Here is a 16,654-nt window from a genome sequence, read left to right as displayed (position 1 = left end):
TATGATTCATTATTCTGTTTATGTTAATGGATGCAGTTGGCATTTATATATATATGTGTGTGAGTAAATGTTAATTGCGGACGCTTGTAAACAAAAAGCAAGACACAGAAAGAGACATGAACAATGCCATAAGCTTGTACTAGGTGGATGAGTGCAATGTTGTTATTTATAATTTTTCTATAAAGGTGTTAGCAGAAATCGGGTTGGACAATTGAGATTGATTGAATTACTGTTACGATCATGATCAGATGTACATCTCACTTTTTCATTGTGATACTATTTATAAGCACATTAATACTATTTATCTATACAAGAAAAATTTCAAATGAGGTTCAACACCAATATTCGTAAATACAAGATCTATAAACACACTCAAAGGGCGCATGCTCTCTCTCTCTCATATATATATATATATATATATATGATATAGAGCATGTGTCAATTACGCACGTTCGAACTATTTTGAACCGTTCAAATATAGAGCATGTGTCATCTACATATGTTCGAAACTGTTTTGAACTGTTCAACCCTATTTTCTACTAGACTTACAATAACCTTTGGCTAAAAACCAAACTAAATCTAATCAACCAGTTGATGTGTTTCACTCTCTCCATAATCCTCACTTTGTCCCCACGAACTACCACAATTGACATATTCTATATATATATATATATATATATAACTTTGCAAGGTTATGCATTTTATAATATTGTTTTTTCACTTATAAAAAATATAGATTTTAGAGTGGTATATAATCGTTATTGTATTTATACAATAAATTATATGTTTATAAAAAAAATTTATGTTTTGTAGTTACAGGAGATTTGGCACTCCCATGATTATTTTTTTTTGGGACTAAAGAGAGTGATAGTGCAGCTGATGAGAGTCCACACGTCTCTCACAGCTGTTTTTTTCGTTAATATTAATTCGCAGTTTATTCTTTACTTTTTTTATTTTAAAAAGTTAATATTTAATTTTTTTTAAAAAATAAAAATTCATAGAATGCAAGATAAGATGCTACTGTCTGCCACAAGAGAAAGGGAAATGATATCTAATTTCTACATTAATTATCAAGTAGTTATTTTTAATCACATTATAATGAAATATTAGTTTAAGCTTCATTTTAATTGCAAAAGCTCTTGCAAATCATAATTACCTTTTCTAATTACCTTTTCTAATGAAAGATGGAGAGGAGAAAGTAACTATGGGCTTGAACTATTAATAATAATTATAAATCTCTATATAAATTGCTGTTATATCTCTCATTTTGGTTGTTGATCCAATTGACATTTTTACTTTTAAAAACAAACTTATTAAAAAAAATTAATAAATAAAAATACAAAAAATTATCATTCATTCAAACAAATAGTAACATGAAAACATCGGTAAGATATAATTCATATAAACTTTATTCTTTTAATTTTATGCTGAATTGATTATATAGATTTTTGTTGGTAATGATGTATCTTTGTTTGAAATATTAATTGATATCTTTATTTATTATTTACTAATTTTAGGTACAAACTCACTAGCAAAAAGACTTGCACAGATGAAAAACAAAGAATACCCAATAATTGACATAAAAAACATCATAAAAATCAATTATTGGACCACAAGTTGGTGTTCTTTAAGTAAAAACAGTCCAACAACATAAAAACAGATATAGCTACTAATGATTTAAATCAATCAAAATAAATATTAATTGGTAAATATTTCATTCAAATATGAAGAACAGGTAATAAAAATGTATCTATGCATGGAATACTAGAGGTGCAAGATGGGCTGGCACGACCCGGGCACGGTGCGGCCCGAGCACTGTACGGGCCGGCCCGGCTCGGATTGCAATCGTGCCCAAGCCGACCATCAGATGGGGTCAGCCCAGGGGCCTGACCCCATGCCAGCTAGGTCAGGCCGTGCCAGCTCAGCCCCCTTTTTTAAAAATTAATTTAAAATATAAAATTTGTAAATTCTTTAAAAATATTGTAAAAATTGTAAAAAAATACTTAAAAAATACTAAAAATTAAGAAAATTTTTTTTGAAAAAATCTAAATATCATAAAATATAAGTTTCTTGATTGTAAAAAAAATACACAACACATAAAGACTATAGAAAAAATAATTAAAAAATATGCAAAAAAAATTAAATTTACATGAATAGAAAATTACATAGAAAAAATAGAGATAAATTAAAAATAAATTACAAATAGATATAGGAAAAAAATTGCCATTTATTTAAAAACTATGAAAACAATTTAGAAAAAAATTACAAACTTCGAAACAATTTAGAAAAAATTACAAACTTCGAAAACAATTAGAAAATTACAAACTTCAAACTTCATTTGATTAATCTATTTCTTCATCAACAAGGGTTGAAGTTGAACTCTCGGATGATGTAAGGCCCTCTCCGGTATCACTACCTTCTTCATGTATTTCTTCATGTATTTCTTCAAACGGCACGAGTCCCTTTGTTTGGAATTTCAACAATATTATAAAATTGCCATACACCCGAAGTTCTTTTTCTTGTGCTTGTTGGAGTCTTGCTACTGGATGCTCCCATATTAGGGGATTCAGTAACAGGCTCATGCTAAGGTTGTGAATCATCAAAATTTTCGGAATTGTTTTCATTAAAAAAAATGGTGTATTGAAAGGAAAATTGGGAGAGCCGGCCATTATAAAAAATAAAAAAAGGTTTAGGGTTACCTCAACCTTGATGATGTAAATATAATTCGTGGTTTGCTTGAAAAGTCCGAATTGATGAATTGATGAAAAGGTGAGGGAATTGCCGGATTGATGAAACACTTGAGCCGGATTTGACAAACTTCAAATCTTGAACTTGAAGAGATTGAGAACTAAGAGAGCTTGGAGTCTTCAATGCTTGAGAGATTAGAACAAGAATGAGTAATTTGGTGTGGAGAAATATGTAAGTGTCTGAGGGTATTTATAGGTTTTTTAAATTTTTCTAATTCCCAAAATACCTTTGTAAACCAGCTCGCTTTATTGTTGTTAAAAAGGGTAAAAAAGTAATTATATTTCAAAGTCTAAAATAGGCTTAAAAACTAGCCGTTTTATAGTTGTTAGAGGGACTATAAATGTCATTTTCTTGTATTTAAATAGTTGGAGAAACAAATAATAAAAATAGTGGGTCATGCGGGCCGGCCCGCTACGGCTAGTGGCGGGTCGTCTGAGCGGCCCAGCGTTTGGGCCAGCCCAGCCAGTCGGGCCAGCAGCCGTGATGGCCCGGGCCACCAACTCGTGGCTCGCCGCCCGGCTCGGCATCGTAGTCGTCCTGCGTGCCGTGCACGGCCCAAACCGTGCTGGTTCGTGCCGTGCTCGGGCCGGCACGCCCAGTTTTCAACTCTATGCAATACCAAACAATCTTTTCATTTACATTATGTTGATTTTAGCGACAAATTCACTAATTAAAAAACTTGCAAAAAATAAAAATTAAATATATGCAAAATTCATTATTCATTTAACAAATAGTAGAGTAATTATCAGTTACTAAATTGAAGTCAATTAGTTTTTTTTAGTAAAAATAATGCCGTCTTTTGTCTTTCTAAATATTGAGAAAGATGATTGTGCATATGCCCTTTGGAGAACTTACAACCTCTCATATATATATATATATATATATAGGAGGATTTGCCTTTCTAACGCTATACAATAATGTCTAAATGTATATTTGCCTTTCTAACGCTATACAATAATGTCTAAATGTATGTAACTGCTAAATATATATATATATATACAAAATATATTCTACTATCAAAATATACATGCAACTAAAACAAATAGATAGATACATAGAAGATATGCCAAATATGTAAAAAATATTATTCATTTAATAAATAGTAGAGTAAATATCAAAATGGGAAGTCAATTAGTTTTCTGTCAGTAAAAATAATGCCACCGTAGATCTCAATCTTATTCTGACACTATTGGTTTTTATAAATTCCTCCCTTGAATCAATCAGAACAATAGTTCAAAATAGAAGAAGACAAGATTTCAATGACTTAACTGTTGGTTTAATTTACTGATTAAGAAAGATCAATTGGTGAACCTTTCATTCAGATCTATATATATATATATATCTAAAAGAACAGCTGGGAAATGATGTATCCTTGTGAAATACAACTAGTCAATCTTATAAATATTAAATATAAAGCAACATAATTTTAGCATGTTTTTTTTTTTGTTTCTCATCTCACTAAACATTAATTTTTCTCTTGAATCAATCAAAGGCAAGACCATAAAATTGAGCTTATTTAATTGTCTCATCTCAATTTTTAAGCTGGAATTCAATTGTCAAAGCCATCGACCTTGACTTGTCTTGATCGAAAAAATTAAACCAACTAAACTTATGATTTTTATGTGTCAATTTAAATGATATAAATAACACAAGATATCACATCTAAACAAGAAGACAATCAAAACATCAAATAGACTATTTCATAAACTTAGAGTCATTGCTTATATATACACATTCATACTTTAAAACTCTATCATTCAAAAGGATTTGAAAAGAAAAAAAATCATGGTTATCTCCTTCTCTTCTTTCTCTATGATTGAAGGAACAACTACTTGTAAGTTTGGTTTCCAAATTCAAGCAAGAGCTCAAAACTCCGGAGATGAAGGTAAGAATATATATATATATATTCGAACCGATATTTGTTTAATTAACCGATGTTATCGTCTACAATGTTTGATAGGAAAGAAATCAATGAGTATTGTGGATGCTAACATGGGAGTGTTGAAAGAAAGAGTGGGCATGATCAAGTGGAGAGAGAGGTTGAAGAAAGGGTACAATAGAAAGAGAGCATGGATGGAACTACATGAAGAGTTATGAGTCTTGTGAGTTTGAGCTCAAGAAAGATGTTAGATTTAGAGAGTATTTGGAGGTTGTTGAGTTAGTTTTTGGAGGCATTGGACTTAGCATTGTTGGTTGCACCATCTTGCTTTGCTTTGTTTCTTTTTTGATTCATTTATAACTTCATTTTATTTATTTATTTACTTATTTGTTCATTTATTGTTCTTAATTTTGGGAAATATGATTTGCATGTGGTTGATTGAAATTTGAAAATGATATTAAATTCAAGTGTTTTATTCAGTAAACTAAATTAATATTTATACTTATATATTAACAGTAGGTTCGACTCTTTCAATTCTTTGAAAAAAAACTTCAAATTTGTTAAATCTCCAAAAATATTTTTTTAATTTTTAAAATTTATAAATTAAATTTAAATTTAAATTAAATTACAAAATTACCCATACATAATTCCCAATCGTTCACTGTCAAACAAAAAAATTCAAAAACAAAAAACTAAAGAGTACTCTCTCGAGTGTTATTTTAGAAGTTTTTTTGTTATTTTTATATGTTCATTTAAAAAAATTTGTGAAACATTAAATAGTTTTTTTCTAATTTTACCATTCATAATACTACTATATTTTTTAATATAATTTTTTTAAAACTAAAACACTATGTTGTGAAAGAAAATAAAAGATATAATTAAATTATGAAAAAAATTAATGAAATATTGAAGAATTTTTAATGAGGGTAATTTGAAAAAGTTGATACAACTTTTTATAAATTTATAATAATAAATATGATATTTATCCTTTTTAATCAATTAAATCCGATTCTTTTGTCATTAACTTTAAAAAGATTATAATATAAAAATAAAGAAAATTTGATAAAATTTGTTAGTTATAACATTATAAAAGAATACCTTTTATTATTATTATTTTTATTATAATTAATTAATAATTATCAAAGCTTGGAAATTATTTTTGACCCCCTGGTTTTTTCAAAAATTACAACCAAGGAAGCGCTCTCCCCCATCTTTGAGGGCACCTTCGGTTCCTTCCACGTTCTCGGAGATCGAAATCTAGGGTTTATTGATCGAGATTCTTGAGATGTTGTCGAGATGGAGAAGCGCGGCTTCCAATCCATCCACTCTGGGATTGATTCATGGATTCGTAGCTCCCAGAGAGATGTATTCACTCGATCGATGCTATTCTAAGGTTGCCGCTGCGCCGGCGGCACAGGCGACGACGGAAAGCTCAAGTTCCACTTCTTCTTCGCGTCCGAAGCGCTTTGTTGAGAAGCCGGAGGTGAGAACTCAGACTTCTCTTCTACTTTGCTGCATTTGCTCTTATGTACCAGATGTGGAAAACTTAGTTTGTGAATAAAGGATTCTCTGAATCAAAGAGGAAGACAATGGAGTTGAGTGTTTGAGCTGGAAAGCTTTGTAGAGATTGGGATTTCTCATTGATTTTAGTAGGTTGTAATTTGGCTGATGAGAATGCTCTAACTCTAATAAATGAATCATCTTTGTCTGTTGAAAATTATATGGACAGACAAGAGAAATGGAAATCCATGTTCAAAATTGGGTGTAATTAATTAAATTTAGGTTATTAAATGTATTTTGAGTGATTAAAGGTGATGTATCATCTCATGTATGAGGAATTTCGCAAATCGTTAGCGGAGGCCAGTAGCTTAACATGAACAAACGTTAGTTTTAGAATAAAATTCATTTGGATCTCTAGCTGCTATAGATGCCACCTGCTCAAAGATAGCTCAATGCTTTTGTTGTGAGAAATTGAATTTACCTAAAGCATTGACATAGTTTGTTTATTTTGAAAAGAAAACTCATACTGGCAAACTTCATTTTAGCTTAATATCTATTTTTATTACATTGGTTGTGTAATGAGAGAGCAAATATGATTGGGGTGGATGCAATCAAGCTTATGGGTTGTTTGTGTCTCCAAAACTAAAAGATCCATGTTACCGCAGATCAAATTTTAGTAATGTGTATATCTATATGAGATGTTTATGTTTTATACATAGCAGTTAAGAGTTGCATGATCTCCTGTAGGTGGAAATGACTTCACTCAAGGAACTCCTGATCCTTAAGAAAGATAGTGATTGATTTGTTTTGCACGGAGTCTCTAGCTGCATGCCAAGTTACTTTTTTAATGCTGTTAGCACCAGATGGATTATCTATCTTTCAAAAATATTTTCTTTGATGATAATCATCTAATTGGTATTGTTTTTATTCTTGCGTTGAAACTGAACATTCACATATCTTTACAGGTCAGGTTACATGCATTGTTCTGGTCCAAGCCCACATCATTAGCTTTGGCTCCAAATTCCCCTTTGAGAATTGAAGAGCCTAAATTTGAGGGCTTCCGTTATATAATGCTGAAGCTACTATTGTTTTACAGTAAACAGAGCAAGGCCATTAGAGGTGCTAATGTGGTCTATCGACGCATCACTTCACAGATTGACAAGCCATCTATTTATGATGGTGTGTTTTTTCTCTAGCACCCATTTTATATAAATATTCTTATTTGTGTTTTGTTCGATTTGCACTTTATTCAATTATGATTGTGTGGCATTCTAATGGTCCTGTGACCATGTCATTGTTTTATTTTGATTAGGCCAACTGTTAACACCATATCCTTCAAACTGGCTTTTTAATGATACTTGCTATATTATTCTATAATTTTCAAAGTATTGGGTCCAAATTTAGCAAGCTTATGAAGCTTCTCCACTTCAGTATGGGTTTATTGGCCTTTGATACACCTGGTGTTTTTATGCGTTATAGTTTTACTCTTTTCTGGAAGCTTGCCTGAGAGAGAGTTGCACATTCTTTAGATGGACTATTATCTGATATTTTGTCATTCTTAAACGTGCAGTGTTCCACCTGGAAAAAACTTTTAAAACTACATTTTCCTTGCTTGTGCTTCACATGTGGCTTTTCTTACGCCGCTTGAGGGAAGAAAGCAAGGAAGGATCTGAATTTGGGCAATATCTGTATGAGATCTACAATCATGACCTAGAGCTGAGAGTATCTAAAGCTGGGGTTGGTGACTAATTCTTTGCTTTTTACTTGCAAGTATTTGTGCATACTTTACAAAACCTTAATCTACTAAAAGCTCATGGTGAACATAAGTTATCTGGGCTAAAGATCAAAGTCCAAGATATAAAATGAAAGAACTCGTTTTTTTTTTCCCAAGAAAGAGTGTTTCTCTCCTATAAGCCTACAATGTCTACATGTTACTTCAACTGTTCAAAGATAACTATTTCCCATATTGACCATTGTTGTTTATTAATTATCTGTATTGCAGGTTAATTTGCTTTTGACCAAATGGATGAAGGAATTGGAGAAGATATTTTATGGGAATATTGTAGCATATGATGCTGCTATGAGTCCTGAAGCTAAACATGATGATCTTGCGAATGTCATTTGGAGGTATGGTCTGTGGGTAGTTATGTTTGGGTTTCTTCACTTCAGTTATTAGTATTTAAACAGTGGAGTAGCCTTCCTGTTTTATCAATTCATCTGGAGATTCCTGTGAACAAGCTGATTGTTTTTCTGTTATTGATTGGTTGCTGAATTTTTTTATTGGAGTGACCATCAATATCTGTTGGCATTTATCTTATGATATGCCTTGCTTTATGCTACACCTGAACTTTTTGAGGCAGCAAGTTATTGATTATTTTGATCGTGATTCCTCTATAATCAGAAACATTTGAAGAATTAAAAATTATGTGTATATAGTCTCAAAATTCATGTTTTATTTCAGTTTACAATGTTCATTATCTTTGGTTAAGTGACTTGATTCATGTATCCCTGTTAATATTTCTGTAAAATTCTAGCGCATAGTGATCAATATCATGTTTCATTACACACACACACACACACTTGCACATGTATATATATATATATATACATGTGCATATACATATATATATATATACATATATAACTGACATTGATGCGCTTTGTAGGAATGTTTTCTCTGATGATGGGTCTGAGATGTCAAGCGATGCTGCGAAATCCGTGGTTCAGGTACAGCATCTCTATTCGTCACTAGTTTATTACCTAGTAGAATGCCTTAGGAGCATCGCAACACACGACACACACAATTGAACTTATTCCATGAAGGTTACAATGGTCAAAATCTATTCAATGTGTTGCCATTCTCCTAAAATTATACTCAAATTATCCCAGGCCATGTCAAGATACATTCGCAGGGAGTCTACTTGCCTATCATTGACAGGTCAGTCCCTACCGTTTCTATGTTATTTTTATCTCCGGCTTAATTCTACGTCTTTTTAGTGCTTGTAGAATAGATTCTTCCAGCCTTTTTTTAGTTTGTTTTTGAATGGACAGATAAAGATGCTATATTCTCCGGGAACTTCATGTTTACCCCACTTGAAAGTCATGCACCTCGCCCTGAGAAGCCGAAATGAATTCAACTAACTATTCTAATGTCAGAATCTACCGTTCAGTGAATAAAGAATTATCTTATGATACCTTGATCCTAATGGACGCGAGGGTTATATATATTCGGTAAGTCGACCATGCATCACAATTCAGAGAAGAATCAGTCATTTGATTTCGCCAGCAGTTCGAATTCTACTCTTTCTTTCAAAGAGGAGCTTATTTACAACTTTTGTGTGCAGTTAGTGTTAAGCTTATGGATAAAGGCCTTTCAACCTCTTGAATTTGAGAACTTTTCATTGTTTTTTTTTGAAGGTTTAGAAACTTAAATTATACTGTTATTCAGTTTTCTTTTTTTTTTTAATTATTATTATTTCTATCAGATCACAGTTTGATTTAGTATTGGTTCCAATAATTATATCTGCAGCTTTTAGTTTATAATTAAATGTTTGTGGAATTTATGCCTTGTCAACTATCAAATGATGTGAAATTTGTCTATTGATGAATATCAAATTTCTGTTGAGACACTATTGGTAAATATTGTATGATTAGGATTGGTAATAGTGAAAGGTACTTTGGATTCCTCACTTTCTTATTGGAATTGTGTTTTTGCTTTTTAATTATTTATTTTTTAAAAAATAAAATAATAAAGTAACTTGGATTTTCTTTTGATGTTGTTTAGCATACTGGTTGCTGATCTGTAAATGTGAAACTTATTTTCTTTTGTTCAATGAGTTGCATGTTTTTAAAATGTTGGAAGAATAGCATGGTCTCAATTGAAATCTTTTTATGAGAATGAACAGGTTGTCAAGGTCACTAATTCTTGACCAACTTCCTCTTCAACATAAAATAAAATAATAATATAAGATCACTTTTTATCTATGTATATTATCAGAAGGCTATCTACATCTTTATATTTTCAAAACTATTTAATATGATTTTTATATATATACTTTTTCTTTCTCCATTAACTATTAAAACAAACTCATGTTAATATTATATATATATATATATATGAATAAATATAGATAAATCACATATCATCCCCTTAATCCCTTAATTGAAGTAATGAGCCCTCCCAATATAAACATAAGTTTTATAATACTTATGTTTTTATTCTGTGAGATGAAATTCGAATATGTATGCTTCACTCAGTAACATTTCACTTAAAGTTTTTTCTCGGTAAATTTTTTTACTAGTCAGAACACAATGAGGGATTCATAATTCTAAAAGACCAGTTTAATAAAGTAGAATTATCCTCCGCATATATATCCATCCGGGCTATTCAACTAATCTAACAAATGTTGGCTAGTATTTTATAAATTATTTAAAATATTTTAAAAATAATTTTGAATCGATCATAATGGTCCGAAACAAAATCACCTGATTGGACATTATCCAATAACTTTGGTGTGTGATGTATCCACTATCCACCCACCATGTAACAATAATTTTACCATTTTACCCTTTTACCCATCTATATCGATGTTGACCAAAAATTCCACCATCTTTCTGCTGCTACAGTGCTATCATAGTGGTCTTCACACTTATTAAATATAGTTATATATATATATATATATTTATATAAAAATAAAACTAACGGACACACAGCACAAAGATAGTTGGCTTGACAATGATTGTTCCATGGAAGCAAACTCAACCATCAAATAAATCCTCATCTTCAAATCCTTTTTTAGTGCCAACTCAACTTCAATTTGCCTGCCATTAATCCACTAATCTTGAAAGGTAACACTCATAAACAAAATAAAAGTTAAAGAGCTTCATAGAGTCCATAAAACCAAAGAAAGTGGGGACTATAACAATAACAACAAGTAGTAGGACTGGTACTACTATTCAAAGTGCAAATAACTTCTCATAAGATATTGACAACAAGATTGTTGCATTTTTGGTATTTATCAATGAAGACAAAAGCATTTCAAAGTTCTCATGTACTAGAGACAACACTGGAACTGTTGCATTTTCAATAGGATCTTTTGACACTACCTCAAATCTCATCTCTCATTCAATGTGGTTTGTTTCTGTCCCACTTACTCTCAATTATAATCCAAATTTGAGCTTTTTAACTTTGTTCTTGTTTGTCTCTTGCTCACTGTGTTCCTTCTCAATTCAAATGTTTTGCAGTAAAATCACAACTTTAGCTTTTGCTAATTGAATTCATAAAAATTAAATCATGAATACATCGCTCTAATTGAACTACATTTTGGTTGAAGAAAGTCCTACAATTGCAGTAATATCATCAACATTTGAGCTCTCTGTTCTTCAAAGCGAAATGCAGTAAAACAAGAACCCGGGATTTTATCACTACAACTCACAAACCATTCACAGTTTGATCATCATCATTTCATTCATTCAGTTTGTAAATCATATACATTTCGGTCACAATCTAGATCGATGAGATGTTGTTAGTTCATAAATAATACCTGAATTAGCCATCGCCATTGTCATCGTTCAATCTCTTCGAGCTTTCTAACAACCTGTTTGATATCCGGCCGCAATGCAGGGGAAGGTGAGCAACAAGCCATCGCAACTTGAAAGTACTTCAACAAACACTCTTCACTAACACCACTCCGATGCTTGCTCTGCTTGACAAGCTCGGAACTAAATATGTTCGATATATTGTGCTCGAGAACCAAATTCCTCAATGAAGTCGGTAAATGTTGATCCTTCGAGTGTAAAAAGTTGTTGTTCACCGGCTCTTTACGAGTAAGCATTTCAAGAAAGATTACACCCATGCTGTATATATCACTCTCTTTGGTTGCCTCCTTCATCTTGATGAGCTCGGGGGCTTTGTACCCCTGCGCCGCGGCGGCCTCGAGCATCTCTTGACTGAAAGTTGGGTTCAATAGAAGATGCAAACCATAGTCCGATATGCGAGGCCTGTAATCATCTTCGAGCAAGATGTTGTTCGACTTAAGATTGCCGTGAATTAGAGGCTTTTGCAAGCCTGTGTGAAGGTGATCCAGTCCTTTGGCTATGCCTAATGATATCTTGTAAATGATTTCCCATCTATGAGCTTCGGCATTGCTATCTATTGTTTGAAAATAAATATGAAAAAGTTCTTGAGTTAGAGCTTGTGAATAATTGAATGAATTCAATATAAATGTGGACAAGTTTATGACAATGAGCATGAAAAAGAAAGAAGATAAACACAAGTTCAATGCAAACAAAACTGAAATGGAAAAAGAAGAATCCAATATAAACACATGTAAGTTCACTAAAAAATTTCTTTTTCTTCTCTGTTTTTTTCCTCCAATCCAAAAGAAAGAATAAAACACTCCCCAAATGGATAAAAATGAATCTAATATAAACAGAATAACATTTCTATACATGAGAACAAAAACTCAAAAGAACTTCAAAAGTAATCCAAATTCATCAAAACCACCAAAAAGTTCCAAGCTTTCCAACTAAAGAAATGAAATTTCACAAATAAATCTAACCTTTCCTTCTCTTTTCCTCTGTTTTTTCTTCTTCAACGCAAAATGGAGAAAGAAACAAAACTAAAATCTCAAACACATTACTACCAATTCATCAAAATCACCATTAAAAATCCAATCTTTGTTTTTATCCCCCAATGAACAAAAACAAATGCAAAAATTCATCAAAATCACCATAAAAAACATTGAAGGATGAAAACAAAAAAGAGAAAGAAGAACAACCATGAAGAAAGTGAGAGAGATTGCCAGCAAGGTAAAAAGGATGAACAAAGAGCTTCTCTCCTCTCGGACCAACATACACAGCGCGCAACGGCACCAGATTCGGATGCCGGACTCCGCCCAACACGCTCACCGCCGGCAAGATCTCCTTCGTCCTACCGGCACAAACCGGCCGGACAAACCGCAGCAGCAACAGCTGCACACCGCCCCTTTGCACCGTGGCTTTGTACAGCGTTCCGTAGCCAGACTTACCAACCACCTCGCCGGGCGCGTCAAGGATGTCATGAGCTGTTAAGTGCTCGCCGCCGGCGAATCTCAGCAGCTCCTCCGGCTCTGGGTCTCCGTCGTCGTAGCCATATCCACCAGCTTCTAAGGAGTCTCTCCTTCTCATGGAGTTGTATCTTTTGCGGAAGTAGATGTAAAGTGTGAAGAGTATGAGGATGAGTGTGAGAGGAATGGTTGTGCTGAGGATGATGCCAGTGGACGCCATTGTTGTGGTTGTTGGAGATGGAGGTTGAAAGATGGGATCTTTGGAGAAGAAGATGGAAGTTTGATCAAAGAAAAGTTGAAAGATGTGAGCTTTTTTGGAGAAGGAGGTGAAGATGAAGAGGAGTGTGAAGTTTATAGATGAGATTTTTGAAGATTAAGAGAGGAAAGCAACAAATGTGAGCTATACTGACTTTGAGAAAAATGTAATCTTTTGGAGAATTTGGAGGTTTTGGAAGAAGAAATGAAGAAAATGTAGAGCTAGCAAGTTGAAAAGATGAGTTTTTGAAGTGAAATAGTTGAAAAGATGAATAGATCTAAAGAAGAAGAAGAAGAAGGAGAAGGAGTGGGGCAATGGAGAAGTGAAGATACTTGGGATTTTCTTGGGAGGTGGAAAAAAAGTGTGGATTTTTTTTTGGATGGAAATGAGGAGAGGAAGATAGGGAAAGACCTATGGATTCTTCTGCTTTCTTTTCTTCTTCTCTCTTTCTTTCTTTCTTTTTTTCTTTTCTTTGTTTTTTTAATAAAGAAGAAGAGAAGAAAAAGAAGAAAATGGTTTAATTAAGGGATTGGAATAGGTTGGTTTGGAGTTTGTGTTTTGCATTAACTTGAAGTCATGCGGTTGCAAGCAAGATGCCACCTTTTATTTATTTTTTTTTTGCCCTTTTCTTTAATCACATTTATTAAAAAAAATTACAGAGATAAAGAAGGTTATAGTCATCGTAATAATAGTTGAATCTTAAAATATTTTGATTAACTTTCATACAAAAAATTAAAGATTCAGATACTTTGACTTAAGTATGTATGATTATTTACCGTAAAATACGGTGATAAAATCGGAACAAAGAAACAACATAAAACTCAAACCAGGTTATTAATAATAGTTTTTTTATTTGTTTTTCTTTTTTATAGCTTAAAAAGAAAAAAATTTTTATTATTTACAAGGAAATTAAAGTACATAAATTATGTATTTTTGACCAATTTCTTTCCTACATGGAGTAAAGAGTTTAAAGATCAAATTAATATATATATATATATATATATATATATAGACTAGAGAGGAAGAGTTATAAAGTTTTTATAATTTTGGGAATTATTTTGAGGAATAAATTTGTCAGAAAAGAAGAGAAGGATATGTCCTGGCAATCAGATCAAGAGGTGGGACCATAACATATTAAGGAGATGTGTGTAGTTGGAGAGAACTAATGGAGGGTAATTAATGTGAGTTTTTAAGTTGAAAACAAACCATGAGAGATATGGTCCTTGTATTATTTGGATTTCATATTTTTTTTTTTTCTTTTTTGTATTTATATTCACTTATCCAATATATATATATATATATAATTGTTAAAATTACATTATAAAAATTATAATCCTCAAAGGAATTTTTAAATATTCTTTTCTCTTCAACAAAAGCCAAGTGTAATGCTCATTCACTTTTTATGAATTAAAATATCTAAAAAAAAGAAAAGTGAGTATTCTTTTTTAACTCTCAACTTTAGATAACATAGTTTAATTTAATTTTAGAAAAATTTCTAAGAAACATAAAGACAACTAACAAAGAGAAGCTCCCAAAATTTTGAAGAGCATGCATTGTTTTTATTATTTATTATTTATATAAATGTACAAGTTCATGATATAAACTATAAAGTAATGTTTTACCATCACTCATTAAAGCATTTATTCACTTTGCCTTGCAGCCTTTGCCACTTCATAATTAATTAACTTTTCTCCCTCTCTTCCTCTTTCTCTCTAGTCTAGTGGGACACTCTGTCCTAATTTTCAACATGCTTCATGCTAGTTGTTGATCTCTATTAAATCTTCTTCTTCTTCTTCTTTTTATGCTTCTCATTTTAGAGATTAAAAAAAAAAGAAAAAAAATAATAAAGGGGGACACTTTCTTGATTAATTAAAATGGAGAAGATAATAACATGAGTTTGGAGAATAATAATGACTTCTTGTGTTTCTTAGGAAAACCACCAAATTAAGCAAGAGATGGATGAAGCATAATCATAATAATAACTTTGTCAAAATAATAATAAATATAAATATATCAAGAGGGGAAAGAATAACCATAGATGGAGGCTTTGGGACCTTTAGAAGTCCCACATTGTAAGCTAAGAACATCATAACTTGTGCTTTTTTTTTTATAACAAAAAAAAAAATAGATTTTGAAGAATTATGTCCATTTAAATACATGAAATTTGCTTGAAGTCTGAGTTTTGATTATGAATGACACTCAAAAGCATTATCATAAGGGAAAGCATCACTTGATGTTTTGTTTTTCTCTTTGTAATAAAGTATATTGTGATTCATTTTTATAAGTACTTATTACTTTGATTTACAAACCTTCAGTCAAAAATTTCCAAAATCTCTGTAAAATATTTGAAAGCACAAAGATATAAAGTTAAATGGCCTACCTTAAAAAAACTAGTGTTATATTCTATTATATTAGAAGAGGCAATCTAGCCATATATAATATGTAAATATACTTTAATATATGGTCCCTTTTTATCATCATCTTGTCAGACACTTAAAAATAAAGTTTAATCATAAAATTGACTAAATAAAAAATGCACATAAACTATAATACTAAATAGATATTATGAATACAATTAGTAACTAACAGTAGCTCACACAAAACTTAATTTATGTATAATAAAATTCCAACAAAGTACACATAATAAACTTGAGTTTTCCCTACTAAATAAAATATATATGAGAAAACATCAATTGCAAATGTTCATAAAACATTCGTAGTTGAGTATCAGTAATGCTTGTAGAGAAACAGAGACATGGGTCGATTAATTAGGTTTAATTTGGTTTTGATTTTTATAAAATCGTTGTAGTTCTAGTAGAAATAAAAATCAACGGTAGCTACCTAATCTATACTGTACTCTAAGGTCATTCGCAGTTGATGTATTCTAATATATATATCATTTTCAATCCAACAACAGAAGTGATTTTATCGACCATCAATCCAACAAACCCCAAACACTTTAAAACTATAATCTAGTGATAGTGAGCACATGCTTTGGTTGTTGTTTCATGCTTATAAGGTTGCATAAACTTGCCTACTCATCCCCCAAAAATTTATTTTTTGAAGGCATGAAAAGGATTCTGAAACAGCCTGTAACATCATCTTTGATTGTGTGAAAATTAATAATATTATTAAAGTTTGGGTCAGATCCCAATCACAATTCTAGAATAATAATAATAATGATAATATTAATAATAAGTCATTGAAGAGTTAGATTTTGAGTAC

At 31.6% G+C, this 16,654-nt stretch overlaps 2 protein-coding genes across 2 annotated transcripts; one reads left to right on the top strand and one right to left on the bottom strand.

The window, feature by feature from the left end:
- The first annotated feature begins 5,805 nt into the window (after positions 1 to 5,805).
- Positions 5,806 to 9,611, top strand: LOC120262903 (ubiquinol-cytochrome-c reductase complex assembly factor 1). The gene is made up of 7 exons (XM_039270814.1): positions 5,806 to 6,110; positions 7,093 to 7,306; positions 7,698 to 7,864; positions 8,130 to 8,254; positions 8,794 to 8,854; positions 9,017 to 9,065; positions 9,179 to 9,611. Exons 1-7 carry the CDS (start codon positions 5,913 to 5,915, stop codon positions 9,256 to 9,258), a joined length of 894 nt encoding a protein of 297 aa, XP_039126748.1. The 5' UTR covers positions 5,806 to 5,912; the 3' UTR covers positions 9,259 to 9,611.
- Positions 9,612 to 11,525: 1,914 nt separating this feature from the next.
- LOC120264002 (putative kinase-like protein TMKL1) lies at positions 11,526 to 13,885 on the bottom strand. Its single transcript, XM_039271988.1, has 2 exons — positions 12,907 to 13,885; positions 11,526 to 12,278 (listed from the first exon to the last, which is right to left on the bottom strand). The coding sequence occupies exons 1-2, from the start codon at positions 13,391 to 13,393 to the stop codon at positions 11,692 to 11,694; spliced, it is 1,074 nt and encodes a 357-aa protein (XP_039127922.1). The 5' UTR covers positions 13,394 to 13,885; the 3' UTR covers positions 11,526 to 11,691.
- Positions 13,886 to 16,654: the final 2,769 nt, after the last annotated feature.

The sequence above is a fragment of the Dioscorea cayenensis genome, chromosome 6, assembly GCF_009730915.1.
Source record: "Dioscorea cayenensis subsp. rotundata cultivar TDr96_F1 chromosome 6, TDr96_F1_v2_PseudoChromosome.rev07_lg8_w22 25.fasta, whole genome shotgun sequence".
NCBI lineage: Eukaryota > Viridiplantae > Streptophyta > Magnoliopsida > Dioscoreales > Dioscoreaceae > Dioscorea > Dioscorea cayenensis.
This window is presented reverse-complemented; position numbering and strand designations above follow the sequence as displayed.

Coding starts and splice junctions, on each gene's coding strand:
- LOC120262903 (XM_039270814.1), top strand. CDS start 5,913: ATGTTGTCGAGATGGAGAAGCGCGGCTTCCAATCCATCCACTCTGGGA. Junction 7,307..7,697: donor CAAGCCATCTATTTATGATG/GTGTGTTTTTTC, acceptor TTAAACGTGCAG/TGTTCCACCTGGAAAAAACT. Junction 8,855..9,016: donor CTGCGAAATCCGTGGTTCAG/GTACAGCATCTC, acceptor AAATTATCCCAG/GCCATGTCAAGATACATTCG.
- LOC120264002 (XM_039271988.1), bottom strand. CDS start 13,393: ATGGCGTCCACTGGCATCATCCTCAGCACAACCATTCCTCTCACACTC. Junction 12,279..12,906: donor TCTCTCTCACTTTCTTCATG/GTTGTTCTTCTT, acceptor TTCAAACAATAG/ATAGCAATGCCGAAGCTCAT.